Source organism: Chenopodium album, chromosome 21, assembly GCF_948465745.1.
Source record: "Chenopodium album chromosome 21, dcCheAlbu1.1, whole genome shotgun sequence".
Taxonomy (NCBI): Eukaryota; Viridiplantae; Streptophyta; class Magnoliopsida; order Caryophyllales; family Amaranthaceae; genus Chenopodium; species Chenopodium album.
Window position 1 is genome coordinate 14,167,229 of NC_137854.1, and position 15,355 is coordinate 14,182,583.

A 15,355-nucleotide genomic window follows, 5' to 3' on the forward strand; every position below is an offset into this window, starting at 1 on the left:
TAATTCAATATCCACCTTATAAAATAATTTATATGGGGAACGCCTACATGTCCGTTTTATTTATTTCTTTAAATGAATGTGTTTTTTTTTTTAATAATTAAATCATGTGATTTACACTTATGTACATTTCTTTTTTATATTTACAACATGCTTATAATGGGCTAGGATGGTTAAATAATGAACTTGGTTATAAGTGGTTGGGTGTTCGAATCCCCTTAACCTTATATTTTTTATGAAGTAATGTGGGTTAATTCGGTAACATGACATAACGATTAAGGTTAATTCAGTGATGATGTGGCAAAAATAGGTAACAAAAGTCAAAACAGGGTATTTTGGTGGTAGCAAAAACTCAAAATTTCACGAAGGCATATCAAAGTAGCTTAGTTCTCCGTATTTAGTACTATGAGTAAACTCTTATGAACGGTGTTGAGACAATAATGCCCCTAAAAATATTTATTTACATATTTACCCTCTTTATAAGTATGACCACATTTTCATGAATAGTGTTGAAACGATGATGCCCCTAAAATGTTTAATTACATATGTATTTTCCTTCATTAATGTTAATTATTTTTGTAACTCTTGAAAATAGTGTGTGAACATTTAAACTCTTAAATATATTTGTTCAATGCTACTAATAACTAAAGTTATAACATAACGCTAAATCGAAAGAATTTGCCGATCATGGCTAATTATGACGCATGCATTGAGCGCGTTAGCCGGCCTAGTGATAAATAAAATCTCAATACATACCAAATAAGGAAAATGCTACGCCTATCCACTTCAATTGCGCATACCACTTTCTACAGCAAGGTTACGAGAATCCACAAAAAACGACTATACATATGGTACGTGCAAAATGCCTATTGCCATTGGCCAATAAGTTCGTGGATGTTGAGTTTTGTTCTTCTGAACATTGTATTTGAAGCAGTTGTTTAAAATCCTTAAGATATGGGATCAAAACAAGTACTTGCTTATAGCAAAAAATTAGGGGTTGAATGAAGCAGTTCTTTACCTGAAGAATATTCATCCCACCCAATAACCCTTGCACCATTTATCCACATTCCAAACACCCTTGTTTTCAAAGAACATCCCAAACGCTCTCTTAATGTTACTCTTGTGCATTTGTGAGTTGCAACTGCCCCAAATCTCATCAAAGAAAAACAATCAGTTAACACACAGTATCAAAGTAGTATTTTCCTCATTGGACGTGTGTACTATGTACTCGATTCTGCAAATTTGCTGAAAAGCAATCATCGTGGAACTGCAAGACGGTCTAAATCTTGCCTACTTTGGCCAAAAATTTTGAAATCTTAGAATTGCTCACTACAGCAATTCAATTAACCTTCCCGCACCACCCCTTTTTTCAACTACAACATTATAGAGTAGAGGGAGGAAAAAGAATAAAGAAGTTTTATATGTACCGCCGCCAAGATATATACAGTATAGCAACCCACATGGACACCTATATTGCTGTTATTTCAATGTTGAACTGCCGGTGTCGACCAGACCAGTTTTGATGACACGGGTATTGTATGATCCACATGATCCGCACTTGTGATAAAGCCAATGAAACCGTGCAGTTCCCTTTTTACCACAATCGTTGCAAAGTATGTCCTGAATCACCAATTTTTTTATGAACCCAACTGGCAAAGAACATTAAAAATAATATATTATAATATTAAAATTAGTTCATGCCCTCACCTGGTGACGATCCCTATATTCTTCAGGCAACTGTTCAGAAGCCAGCAGAGCATCAAGCATTCCAAAATAGACCTACATGAGAGGAACCCCGTAAGAGCAAGAAAACATAAATTTTCTAGTTAGTGACAAAAACAATAGAGCAGGAAAAAAAAACCTGCCAGATTCCACAACGAAGTGATCTTAATGACAGCACATTCTTATCCATCAACGTCATTTTACTAATGAAAGAAAAAGGACTAAGAATTTATGAACAAAGTAGCTGTCAGATCTCAATTCCTTTAACATGCACGTTTCGGAAAAAGAAAACTTGCTGTACCTTAAACAGATTGTTGCCAGCATCTGTGAGTGATTCTCCAAGAGTAAGAGGAGGTGGTGTGGGGGGAGGTGGGGTGGGGGAAGGTGGGAGAAAAAGCCTTCAATATCTAAACATATACGAATAGAAGAGCCCACTGTATATAAACTAGATTGGGTGGGGAGAACAGGCAGCAAAGTGGTTATTCAACCAGACTAGGGCTTTGTTCTCCAATATGAACCTACTAGGGTTGAGTCTACTCTGAAATTTCTGGTTTGGTTTGGTCTGGTCTAGTTGGATCCCTCTAACTTTTGACTGTATATATACACTAATATATGAGGAAAATATTATCATGTGGGATCTTGTTTTAACAGTTTGCAAATATCAAATTTTCATAGTTTTATCAATACACGATTATAGATTTTGGGTAATAAAAACCAAAATAAGAAAATAATGGTCCAATCCTAGCAATTTAAAAATTTATGAACAAAGTGAAGAGATGTCGGTTTCAGTCCTGATTCCAAGCCATACCAATTTGTGAACCAAGCGCCCCACCTAAGAGAATATAGCCTAGTTCTACTTGTGCAATCCACCCTTCTACTTTCAATTGTAGCAAATTAACCTTAGAGGTTGTTTCAATAAATAATTTTAAATGCAACTTTACTTTCCTCTAGAAACCCTCCAAATGTAAAGCTATTAAATTGAAGAATATACATAGGATTTTCCAAATTGAATTCAATAGATTGTGCTTGTATAAATTCAAACATGTCAGACTGACTTCATTCTCTACTTAATCTTGGCACAAATGTCTGTCATCAGAATTGCCCTTGGCACAAATGTCTGTCATCAGAATTGCAGCAAGTTGCATATACTTCTTTTCTCTTTATCACAGTAAAAAGCTAAAAGTAGACATGGAGTGAGAAAAGAAATGATCAATAATGAAAATGTTAAAACTCAGAATGAAGAGAACAATAACATTTTGCACACCTTAGGAACAAAATAAAATCTAAAAAGGGGAGGAAGAGAGAAACAGAGTATGAAAACCCCGTCCAAGATTGTTTAAAATTCAATTTTAAAGCAGCAGTAATAGCATCATAAATTTAAAGCCAATTCAAAAGTAGAATATTTTATTTGCATTTCAGCTATTGCATAAAGCAGGTTGTCGATAAAGTTTTACCAAGATTGTTTAATATGGAGTGTTCAATTTTAAAATCTCTTAAAAATGTACACATAAAACATTAACAACAGTGAGTTTTGAAAGACAGTTTGCATAAAGTAATTGTATTTCTGATGAGAATTTGCTTTTGAAAATACGAAGGGCTGAACTGCACAATTAGTCAATTACTGCAAGCGAAGGTGTCTATGTTAGTCTTTAATAAAAAAAACTCAGAATTCTGATGTAGCTGAAAGGCTTTATCTCATTTTCCATATTCCATAATTTCAATAATTATCTCTCATCATTCTATCTTCAGTCCTTATAGCTGTATAACAGAGAAACTGTTGTTTATGTTGATTTTTCAACACTGTAACAGCCTATGTAAAAAGTTACTCCCTCCGTCCAATAATACTCTTTACACTTTCCTATTTTTCTGTTCCTGAAAACTCTTTATACTTGCATTTTAAGAATGACCCTCAGAGCAACCACAACGGTATAAAATAAGTCTTAGCTTGCAATTATTCAATAGTTGTAGCTACTAGCTTGCCAATGTGAAGCTATATTAGATGTTGCCGGGTGAAACTACATAGCTCTACAAAGTTATGTAGTTTCATGATGCCCAAAAGCATGTGTTGTCCAATACAAGTATAAAAGAATACGTGTGATTTTTTTTTTTGGCATTGATTTTATTTTTTTTTTTTTTTTTTTTTTGGTAACATGTAAATACTAAATTTACAAAAGGTTAGCTTGTCATTGTGGAGGTTGTAGCTTGAATTGATGTAGTTTGGGAATAATGATGTAGCAAGCCAAAGCTACAAGGGATGTAGCTGTTAAAATATTAATGAGAGCATCCACAATGGATAGCATTGTGGATGCAGCTTTGGCTTGCTACATCATTATTGCCAAACTACATCATTTAAGCTACAAACTTAACAATTGCAAGTTACTACATCAATTTTTTTTTTTTAAAAAAAAAGGAGAAATTACTGCCCAAAAAAAATACATGCAATTTCTTTGTTTAATTTGACAGCACATGCTTTGGGATTTGTGAAACTACATAGCTTTGTAGACCTATGTAGTTTCACCCAACCAACATCTAATGTAGCTCTACATTGGTAAGCTTCTAGCTACAACTATTAATAATTTGCAAGCAAGGACCTCTTTTACACCATTGAAAAATTTGCAAGAAAGGACCTAGAGTTCTTACAACTAAGAAATTTGGTCACTGCTAGAGATGGTAAAAGGGTTATTCCGTTAAGGTTAACTACAATGGGTGTGAGTAATTTGGGAGGAAAGTTTTGGCACCGGTTGAGTCCATTTGAGTTGGGTCAATTTCAGGTACATAGAAAATTAGCTTATAGAGAAAACAAATTAAGTTTGATTTCGGTGGGTTAACTTTGGACTGGATAGTTGAGACAAGTCAATTTTGGTATGGATTGTAGAAATAGGTCATTTTTGCTAGATATAGTCCCATACTCACCAATTCAAGTTGCTCACACACAGAAAAGGTAAAACTACATTCTACCGCATCTATTATTTCAATAAATAACAATGGATAACCAAACCATGTAACACCTAAAACTTCGTGCAAAGGTGAGTGTATCCTTTTTGGGACAAAGGTAGTAATAAAAGAATACTGCAATTGTAATCAATTGGTCAAAGGTAAAAAGGCATGTAAATTTCAAATAAATAGTCAACCACATGGAAAAATCATTAACATACACCACAATTTCATACTATAATTCTTAGGAGTAGTTATTAAAGGCTTTACAATAATATATCATTAATGTGCTAAAAGACATGTTATGCCCTAATCACCTTCATGTTCATTTCTCTACATTGCATTTGTATTATAATTATAATGTTTCAGAACTATCTTACATGATTATTAAGGTTAATCAATAAAATATTATCCATCTTATACAGCTTTAAACATAGTTACTATATTATACTGTATAAATAAACTAATATACTCTGTTTTCATTATTATATTCACTTGGAAGTGAGTTTTGGTAGTTATGCAGTACAGGAAATGATTTCAGGAAATATAAGTGGCAGATACTTCTGTAGCAAATTCATGAAGCATGTTTCATGATTCAACAAACAAATAAATAAAGATTGCATATTATAAAATGCACGACAGCATAAATAACATTCTCACCGCCATATCTCCCAATGACTTGCTACAAATCGGACAGACATAACTGCTGCAAGTATAAGCCTGACATCACAGCAAAGAGGAGAGAACTCAAGCACTATTCATCATATTTATTAAATAAGTTGAACATGGAAACCAAGTAACAAAACAATTCTGCCATCCACCAACCTGAAAGCAAGCTGAATGCATATAATGGCCACAAGGAAGAGCTCTAACAGATGCACTTGATGTGAAGAGGAAGTCACAGCAGATAGGGCAATTTGTTTCTAAACTTTTCTCAAGGCATTTATGATCGACTAGCTTCACACTCAGGCAGCAATTGCATGTCATACAATGGAAGAAGTCAGAGCCAAGCCCTTTCCCCACTCGACACAAGTTGCAGAAGGGGCAATGATAGACGCTCCTGAAGGCAAGATTTGTAGAAAAAAGAAGACTATCAATAAAAATAGCTGCAATACTCCAAGCCACTAAAAACACATTCTGCCATTCAAAAATGCAAATCCTGCACAACCAGCTTTGAAGTAGTATAGAGCCACTGAAACAAAGAACACTCTATAACCCCATAATCTACAAATTTACATCATCTTATGCATAAGTTGCTCTGTATCGACCATATGGCTAAAGTCTAGACTGTAGAGAGAAGGAATGCACCACTGGAACACAACATAAAGGAAAAAAAAACTCTCCAACACAGAAAAGTAAACTCAAGTCAGTCAATAAAACTACAAAGACCCTTATGATTTATTATTTAATTGCATACTTTCTGGCAATGCATCATATTCATACCTCTTAAGTTAGCAGTTCTTAAAACTACAAAGACAGACCAGTAAAGTAATACACAGACAGGATCATAAGAAGCACAATACAACTCATGTTGAAAACATCTTCCAGTGTTACTAAAAGTAAGGCACTAATGTTATATAGATGGGTACAAATTCCCCTTCAAAAAAAAAAAAAAAACAAAAAAAAAGATGGCATATTTAGAAAATTTACTACCTAGTCTTGTCCACAAGTGTATTATTGTTGCCGAGAGAACTAGAGAATAGGTAGCACTGGCCCCTTCTAAGACACCATAATCCACCAATCATCTCTTAAAATATAGAATAGGATACAACAGTGCAAAACCAAAAAGTCCTCTTCACTCAAACATACTAGTCACTATATATGTTATATGTTTTAAGCAACAAACTTTTAAATCCTGGTTCACAAACAACTTAAAACAACCTCCCAAATCCAGCACAGATTTTTGTTTTCATCCCCTTTGAAGGCATTCCGAATTTTCCTCTATGGGCAGAATACTCACATAGTCACATGAAATTGGTCATCTGCCTTAGACTCACTTACACACATTGCAGTTTCACATCTCTCATACTCCTTGGTGGTTTTGCATCTCTTATACACCTGGGCAATCTCCCAAATTGGATTTTACAATCATCCAACTCTAAGTCAATCATTTCACTTATAAGAGATTCATCATCACCTAGCTTTGCCTGCTCATTCATTGTATTGTCGCAAAGTACATTACCCACAAAAGATACATTCACTTTCTGCGATTATTTGCTTCCTTAATTGTCCAAACATTATAAGCCTAATAATATCATGACGAAGCATTGTCCTTTACACTTTCAAGACAACTAATTTTCAAATACAATCACTTCTGAAGACACTATGGATATGACTTTACAGACATTTAAGACAATATGATTAGTTAAATTGCTAGCTCTCTAGAAATTGCCTCTTTTCTGCAAGTACCAACTGCTGACTTAAGCTGTTGATCACACACATTTATAAGAATATACTATACTGCATTTGGAAGCACTATATATTGACTACGCCTAAGAAACCCGAGGTACAATAATTTAAAAACCTATCAAAGTATTTGACTTGCTTACAATACATTCTGGCCATTTAATTATGATCCTGACTTCCATCCAGAATGATAGTAATAGTTTAATAAATCCGACATGCCCAGAGGCTAGAGGTGAATCCGTTACGAAAATATAATAAAATTAAAAAAAATTAACAAATAGCAGCTTGAATCCAAACTTCACAAATATGCCAAAAAGTAGGCAAAGGTAAGTCCAGTACATGCATTTTTACCTCTCATCATCAAAAAATTTGCAGATGTTACAATAATATTGGGCCATTGAAAGTCCATTGCAAGAAGGTGTTGTGCAAACCGGTCCAACAGGCTGAATCTTACAGCAGCGCATACACATCATTTCAGAGGTAGCTTTCCTGATCGGGAGTAAAGTAGCATATTGGTAAGTACCCAAAAAAATAAAATAAAAAAATATTGGTGGAGCAAGAGCTAGGATAAGATAAAATACCTATCCATGGAGTGGTCACTAACTTTGTCATGACAGAACCTACATGCGAACAATTTTCCACAGCAGGCAGCTCGAAGCTTGCAATTTCTTCTGTAGTGTTCACATCCAAAGATTTTTTTTTCAGGATCCCGATATGATGGAGAGCATCCTAGCTGGTCATCACCATTAGAAGATTCACCTATACCTCCATGAGAAAACTTCTGCTGAGCGGCGATCCAGCGACTAATATTACAACCGAAAAAAACTGAAATAAATTAGCATCACAAAAAGCTCCACGATAGAAATTGATACAGCAATTAAAACGAAATAAACCTGGTCATCAAATTTTGAATCAAGTAGTCTTTTCTTCTTGGATCAAGGCTTGAATCACGAGAGACCTTTCTTATCTCCGATTCCAATTCATTCTGATTCATTCTGAAAATATCTTTCCATCCAGGCTTGAAAGTTTGATCACTGGAGTCTAAAGCATCGCACACATCATGGCCTGAAGAAATTATAGAAATTTTTTAAAAAATCAAAAAATTTTAAGGCACAGGTTTATCAAATTACATACATAAAGGATCTGGTCAGCAGCTTTATACATGCATTGTAGGTAAGAACCAAACCTTGCGCAGAACTTATCTCTGATGCTGAGCATTGTTGAGAGGGATTAGCTCTTTCCCACCATTCATTAAGCCATTCACTAAACATAGTGTTCTTGGTTGCATTCTTCCACGTGTCCATCATCTTATTCTGTTCCTCTTGAGTTAGTGCAGAAGTTACCCATGGTAGCATAGATTGAAGCACCTCTGCTCCAGTGGTACCAATTATGCGGCCAACAATTATATCCTGGTCCTCCACAGAAAAATGTTTATCAAACAGAGGCCATAGCTCAAGCTCTTCACGGAAAACATGCTGATCAAGAGTTACTCTTATAGATTTGCACATTCCCTGAAGCTTGGTGGCAAGGTCATGGTACTTCTTCAAATCATCACTTGAGACACCAGTGTTGGAATCATATCCAAGATGAGCTTCAGCAGCACTAGATCTACTCAATGCTCCGCAAAGTTGTGAAAGCTCAGATAATGCAGATGATATGTCCTCAAAAAGCATCTCCTCTTGCTTGTGATCTAAAGTGTAAGAGTGGCTGACATTGTGAAGAGCTTCTTTGGACTCAAGCGCTGGAAACACTATGTCATCCTCCGCATTACTATGTGCTTTATACAGTCCCCACAACAGTCGAAATCGCCCACTGAACTGCCTAAGAAATGCTTCGTCACATTCACTTAATTTTCCAGATTCAGCATCCAAGTACTCCAAGTCTTTACGAATTGCTTTGTGAAATTTGAAAATATTATCAATAGGCCTTGTAGTAGACCCACTATCTGAAATGCTTATCTCAGTCTCCCAATTGAAAAGACTTGAGTTCAAAGAGGGTGCAGTGGGACTGAGAGACAAGGAACGGAGAGATTTTGCAGCAGCTAGTGAACCCACTACCAAATGACCATTATCAACTCCCAAACCAGGAACACAACAGGATTGAGTACCACAGGATAACCTCTGGAAGCCACCTGCTTTTCTTTCTTCAAGATAATCAATCATCTCTTCTCTTGATGCCATGTTACTCCGCTTGGATGGCCGATTTTCATCATCATGTTGCGTGACAGCTGCTCTATCCCCATTAGATAAGCACGGAGTACATTTGCTAGCAACAGGGTGTTCATCATCTTCCCCATTCAACAGACTAGCTGGACAACAACCAATTGCAGTTGAGGACAAGCAGACATTCATCTTACTACCTTTGCACGCCCAACCAGAAAAAAGTGTAACAAGTGCAGCGTCTGCAGCTGGGGCTGCATTAGACAGAAGAGGTTTAAGAAATGAGAAGTAAGCATATTGCACGCAGCTTCTACAGGAATATGAATATGAAGTAGACAATATTATGATATACTGTAAAATACAAAATGTCAAAAATGTAATATCACCTGCCATATGCATATTTTTAAGAAAGCACTTTGCTTCTTCTTCACTAAGAGATCTGACTAGCCATGGCAATACACGTTCAATTAATTTCAATGGCATCACACATAAGCTCTGGTACATAAGTTCTCTTTGCCTCTGTGGGCTAAATAGCTTTCGGGCTAGTGGAAGTACCTGGTGTTTCAAGATGTAACCCATGAAAAATCAAGAAGAGTGTGTGTAGTGACCAGAATGAATATATAAACACCTAATATTTTGACCAACACAATGCAAACAAACCATTCAATCTGCAATGCAATGTAATTTTCCACAAAAACAATAACTACAATATTGAGCTACTTTAGCTTTTGGACATTATCTTTACAAGCTAAGAGACGCACGCAAATTCGTGCGTGTGAATCTATCAAGTTTAGTTCTCTATTTTTTTTTCAAATAGAAGTTTTTTTTTTTCCAGATGTTAGTTTTTTTTTAAGATGGTAGGTTTTTTTTTTTTTTTTTTTTTTTAAAAAAAAAAAAAAAAAAGAAAGAAAGAAAGACAAAAATTGAGAGGGGTATTTTGGGAAAGTGAAATTTATCACCCAAAACCCCCTTTCACTTTATATATGGGATCACCTATCTGATCAGTTTAGTCTCTTCCATAAATCTTCTTTCACACTTGAAAACCCAACATCAACACACTGTAAGCTTAGACTTTATTTACAACAAACAAACCTGAATTTCCTCATTATGAAAATGCTTTAGTATGGTGCCGGTTATTTGATCAGCATAAGTACATAGTCTTGTGTAGAAATCGCCTAAAGATGAGTCTGCATTCGCAAGCTGTATGTTCTCAATTAAGCATCTGATTTTCTCAAATTTGCTTTCTTCTTCAGCATGCTCTTGCACAAAGGACAGTTCTGCATCTACCGCAGGGAATATAACTTTATCCTCAGCAATACTGTAAGAAAACAATTAAAGCACATGTCACGCCTTGGAAGCAGAAAATAGTGAGCATCAAGCTACATGCACAATGTTAATGAGTAATGACGATAAAAAGGGACAATGGGGCCCCAGTGGATGAGCATTGCATAGATCAGTGCAATTCAATAATGCTTCAAAGTAAACAGGGCAGGAACAAAATTATGAGTGGAATAATGAGCACAAAGGGATTTTAAATAAATACAGTACACAGTTTTGCTGAAGCAACTGGAACATCCACCAGGACATTAAATAACTACATGATTCACGATTCACCCTTGTAAACCATGAAATCCCCATGAAACTAATTATTGAAGAGGGGATAATGGTTCTACCCAAAAAAAAAAAAAAAAAAAAAAAAAAAAAAAAAAAAAGAGGGGATAATGGTGTGATCCAACATCTTGCTTGGAAGTTGGATAATAGAGAAAAAAAACAGGGTTGCCCAGGAAGTTTATTTTAAACATTTTTTGCTAGTTTATTCTCTCATGCTGTGTACCAATATCCCTATCTCAAATTCGTATTGAATCAGCCTCTTCCCACCCACCTAACCATTCCATAGTCCATACCCCCCAAAAAAGTGCCATACTCCCCAAAAAAGTGAAGGGTCTGAAAAATGTAACAACGGTTTTACATGCTTCATGGATGTAAACTACCTACATAGAGAAAGATTTCCCTTTTTACAAAGGTATAGACAGGAGGTAAAATTCAAGCATAAGTGAAAATAAAGTTCTGAAACTGTCTTCTGTTGCTATCAAAGTAAAATCTTCAGATGCAGCTTACTTAGCATTGGTACAAAGTTTTTTATACAGATTTTTTGTTGGGAAAATCTTTAAGAAGAAACTTCCAAGTGTAAAATTTGATTATTAGTTCAGTCTATTGTATAATGGACACACACATTGATTACCTATGAAATATGCAAACTTCAGTGATGAAGTGAAGCCTCTCATTGAATGCAGTTAGATCAGATGATGAATCATTTATCTGCAATTTTCTAGCAGCTTCTGCTATTTCAAGAAGTTCTCGGTTTATCGCCTTATGCCACAGTAATATCTCATCTATAGGGGAACTAAGATCTGAATCTGCAATGGAACTACTCAGTTTGATGCGTTTTCTTTTCCCAGCCTGCGAAGATTCACAAGCACAGGATGAACCTTTGGCTTGCCCCACTGAAGCACATGTTTTAGAGTCTATGCAGCACTGCACCGTGGAACCACCGTTTGTACGAAGTTCATCCATTTTAGGTCCATCCATCCAGGTGAAAATAACCTCCATATTCAAAAAAAAAATATATAAGCAAACATGCCATTAAAATAGCGGAAGAATTTTATGTAGTATAGCTCAAATGCTAACCTTATGAAGAAGATCCTCATTTGGAATAATTTTGCGGAGGCATTTCTGCATATCCTGACTCTCATCAGTGGAAACAGAAGATGAAAGCCAAGGGAGAAACTCTACCATCATATTAACAGGTATAGAGCATAGGAACCGCCAGACTAATGATGCCTGCTCCTCAAAAGAGAACTTTTCAATAAGCAACGGAAACACCTGAAATAAAGCACACACATTGGAATAAGCATCGCAATATATATATTATAGAAAATGTCAAATCCCATTCCCAAGCAATTTAAACAGTGTCTATCCTTCAAAGGGAAGGGAACTATCGATATCTTTGATCGGAAAGTACATCAGCACCTGCTCTTCTTCCTTAGACATATGCTGGCTAATTGATGTTTGGAGAGCTCCTGCACGAGAAGCTATATCTCTACGGTGGGTTTCCTCATCTTGTACTTTTGTGATCAACAGCTTAAACAATTCATCAAAAAGTACACTTTCACCTTCATGCTCCAAAGAGTAAGTTCTAGCAACATTTTTTACACGAATATCAAGTGCTGGGAAGATGACCTGTGAATTCAGAAAAAATTATGACAGGCCTTAATGCCAGCTTTAGCTTTAGATTCATGTAAAAAGTAATATGTCAAGATGGTAGGTAAAAACAAAAGGGAAAGAATGTTCCTTTGCCATATTAAAATCCTTGTTTTAGATTCCCCGTCCCAAGAGTTTCAGTTACTAGTACTGAGAGATTTAGAACTTGGAGAGCCAATAATCCATCTCTTTCATCCGGAAACACTACTCATTGGTCCACCTCTTGTGCTCTTTCTCTCCCCATTCTATTGGACATTTGGACCATTAATTTAATCTCGCTCTTTGCACATTGAAGCCATTGACAACCCTACTCGCCTAGTGTGTTTAGGATTTTAAGAATCACTGAGAGAGAAGTAAGGGAAAAAACAAAAATAAAACACAACTAATATATGACTCAAACTCCAATGTCAGTACAGCCAAATAACTTAGTTGGTCAAGACAAGTTCTAATGTGACAAGACTCCACCATGTCCACCAGACTAAGATAGTTCTTGAGCATTCTTATAAGGTAAAAATGCATAAAAAAAATAAATAAATAAATAAATAAAATAAAAAAAATTGGACCACATATTATTACCACCCAGTCCTAAATATGCAAAATCACAAATACTCACAAGGTTGCGAAGCGATCTATCAGCCTGCAATTTTTTCCAAAATTTCATAACTACAAGATCTGAGATACTTCACAAAGCCAGAACAGGCAGAATCACCCAATACTGTGCCAAGTTTCCAAATTTTAAGTACCTTTGTTCTTTAATGTTCTTGACCTTTACTAATTGCACAAGAATTAAGAAAAGAAAGAGAATGAAACGTGGGGTTGCAGGTGGAACATGTAAGGATGTGGCAAAAGAATAAGTACGTTTGTGGGGTTATGGGAGTGAAATTGTGAAAATCAATTGCCAAAATTGTAAGGGAAAAAAAAAAACAAAAACAAAAACAAAAAGGAATTGAGGAAGTCCTAAGATAGACTAGTAAACACTCAGAAGAGATTACATCACATAAATATGATGAAAGGTTTTACAGCTGCAAACACTAGTCCTGCTCCATTCTATACCACGAGTATTTCGTCCTCATACCACACATTCTATGACAAAATTAGAAAAATATGCAGCTTAGTACATCAACCGCATCATCAAATACATATACTCTAAACACATGCAATCAAGCTAAAAGGCCTATTAGTATTTCAAAACCATGAATTTATTACAATTTTCTCTTCATATCTCTTCATTCCCTTCTTTTCTCTTACACTCAACTACCTCATTGATGATCTTGTGTTCTAAATAAACAATTTGCAACGACGATAAACTTAAAACCTTGCCTAGTGAGAGTGCCGGTGCATAATTTCACATTGGACGTACAAAGCCAATTAGCATATCTATACCACTCTTATAGTTCTTTATTGCTGAATCCTTATTCACAATACATGATTTGCAACGACATTACACGAATTTGTTAACCATATACAGTTATACACGAAACCTTGCCTAGTGAGTAAGTGCAACCGCGTAATTTTACTCTCAAGCTACAACACCAATCAGCATTTCTAAATTACACTCTTGTTTCTACAACACCAACACCAATCACCATTCTCCCAAGCTATCAATCCGTATTCCGGTTACAACATTTGCAACAACGATTCGTAATTCCACAAGCTAATCAACCATAAACAAGATGCTTTGCGTACTGAGTATATTCCATTATTCCAATTCCACTAACCTAAATTCCGAAAAACATACCCAAAAAAAGCAATTAATAAAGAATAAACGAATACAACATCTCAGAATCATCCAAACTCTACCTCAAAACCCGAAAACTGGAGCAATCGACAAAATTATAAACAAAATCAAACAAACAAAACACCAGCACCTACCTCATCCTCAGCATTACAGTGATGCTTGTAAATACAACGAAGAAAATGATACCGCTGGAGCAACGGCTCGATATCGCTCCCATGATTAGTAGCAAAATCAATCGCAGCTCGATGAAGACCTTCAAGCTCGGCTTTAATGGCTTTATGGAAGAACAAAAAAATCAAAATCGGCGATTTCTGAGCTGAATTCTTCAACGAAGCTTTAGATGAAGACGACGAATTCGGAGGTGAAGGATCTACAGCGTTAACAGGACCTGCCATTATCGCAACTCCACCTCCATCTCTGTGTCCAATTCCCGTTAATGGCGTCGCCATTTTTGAAAATTCTCCAGAATTTTTTCCTGAATCAATTTTCAACAATTAACGAATTCAAAAACCCTAAAATTCATGAATGAAACGAATTTTCTCTCTCCTAAGAAAAGAGGATTTTGTTTTTTTTTTTTAAAAAAAATAATTTGGGGAAAATGAATGAATTATCTTTGATGTTGGTGGTAAGATTGAAAAAGGGTAATAAGAAGAAGACAGTATAAAGTGGGTCCACGTGGAAGGAGTTTGCCAAGGTGTGATAAAGAGATGTTGGACGTAAGGAGATATTGCGGGACACGTATGTTAGGCACGTGTGAGTGTGTATCCACCACGGTCCTTTCTCAAGTTTTCTTGCCTCTTCCACTCGAGAGATCTTCTACATGCCCCAACCAACCACCCAACCACCATTACTCAACCCACCATATTATTGCTAATACTACCAAGCACTAACAAACGTTGTATTGGCACGTGAGAGTGTTGTTACACCTTATTAGAAGTTTTCGGGTCAGGTCAAATCTAAATCCTCATTCCCATTGAAGGTGTTGCTACAGTTAAAATTTCAAATTCTTTTAACACAATTTTGATTTACTTGAAGTATGAGTTAAATGTATTTTAATAGGGTTTAAATTTCTGTGACACGTAGCTTAAATGAGTGTATGTGCACATCAACTTATTAATTGTATTTTCTTTGGCCTTTG

At 35.7% G+C, this 15,355-nt stretch overlaps 1 protein-coding gene across 1 annotated transcript; it reads right to left on the bottom strand.

Annotated features, from left to right (window-relative positions):
• Nucleotides 1-596: 596 nt before the first annotated feature.
• LOC145602905 (zinc finger protein BRUTUS-like) lies at nucleotides 597-14,810 on the bottom strand. Its single transcript, XM_081659053.1, has 14 exons — nucleotides 14,352-14,810; nucleotides 12,249-12,458; nucleotides 11,907-12,101; nucleotides 11,461-11,822; nucleotides 10,311-10,536; nucleotides 9,605-9,773; nucleotides 8,246-9,472; nucleotides 7,953-8,124; nucleotides 7,641-7,862; nucleotides 7,411-7,548; nucleotides 5,479-5,713; nucleotides 5,314-5,373; nucleotides 1,705-1,776; nucleotides 597-1,617 (listed from the first exon to the last, which is right to left on the bottom strand). The coding sequence occupies exons 1-14, from the start codon at nucleotides 14,664-14,666 to the stop codon at nucleotides 1,477-1,479; spliced, it is 3,744 nt and encodes a 1,247-aa protein (XP_081515179.1). The 5' UTR covers nucleotides 14,667-14,810; the 3' UTR covers nucleotides 597-1,476.
• Between the last annotated feature and the right edge of the window lie 545 nt (nucleotides 14,811-15,355).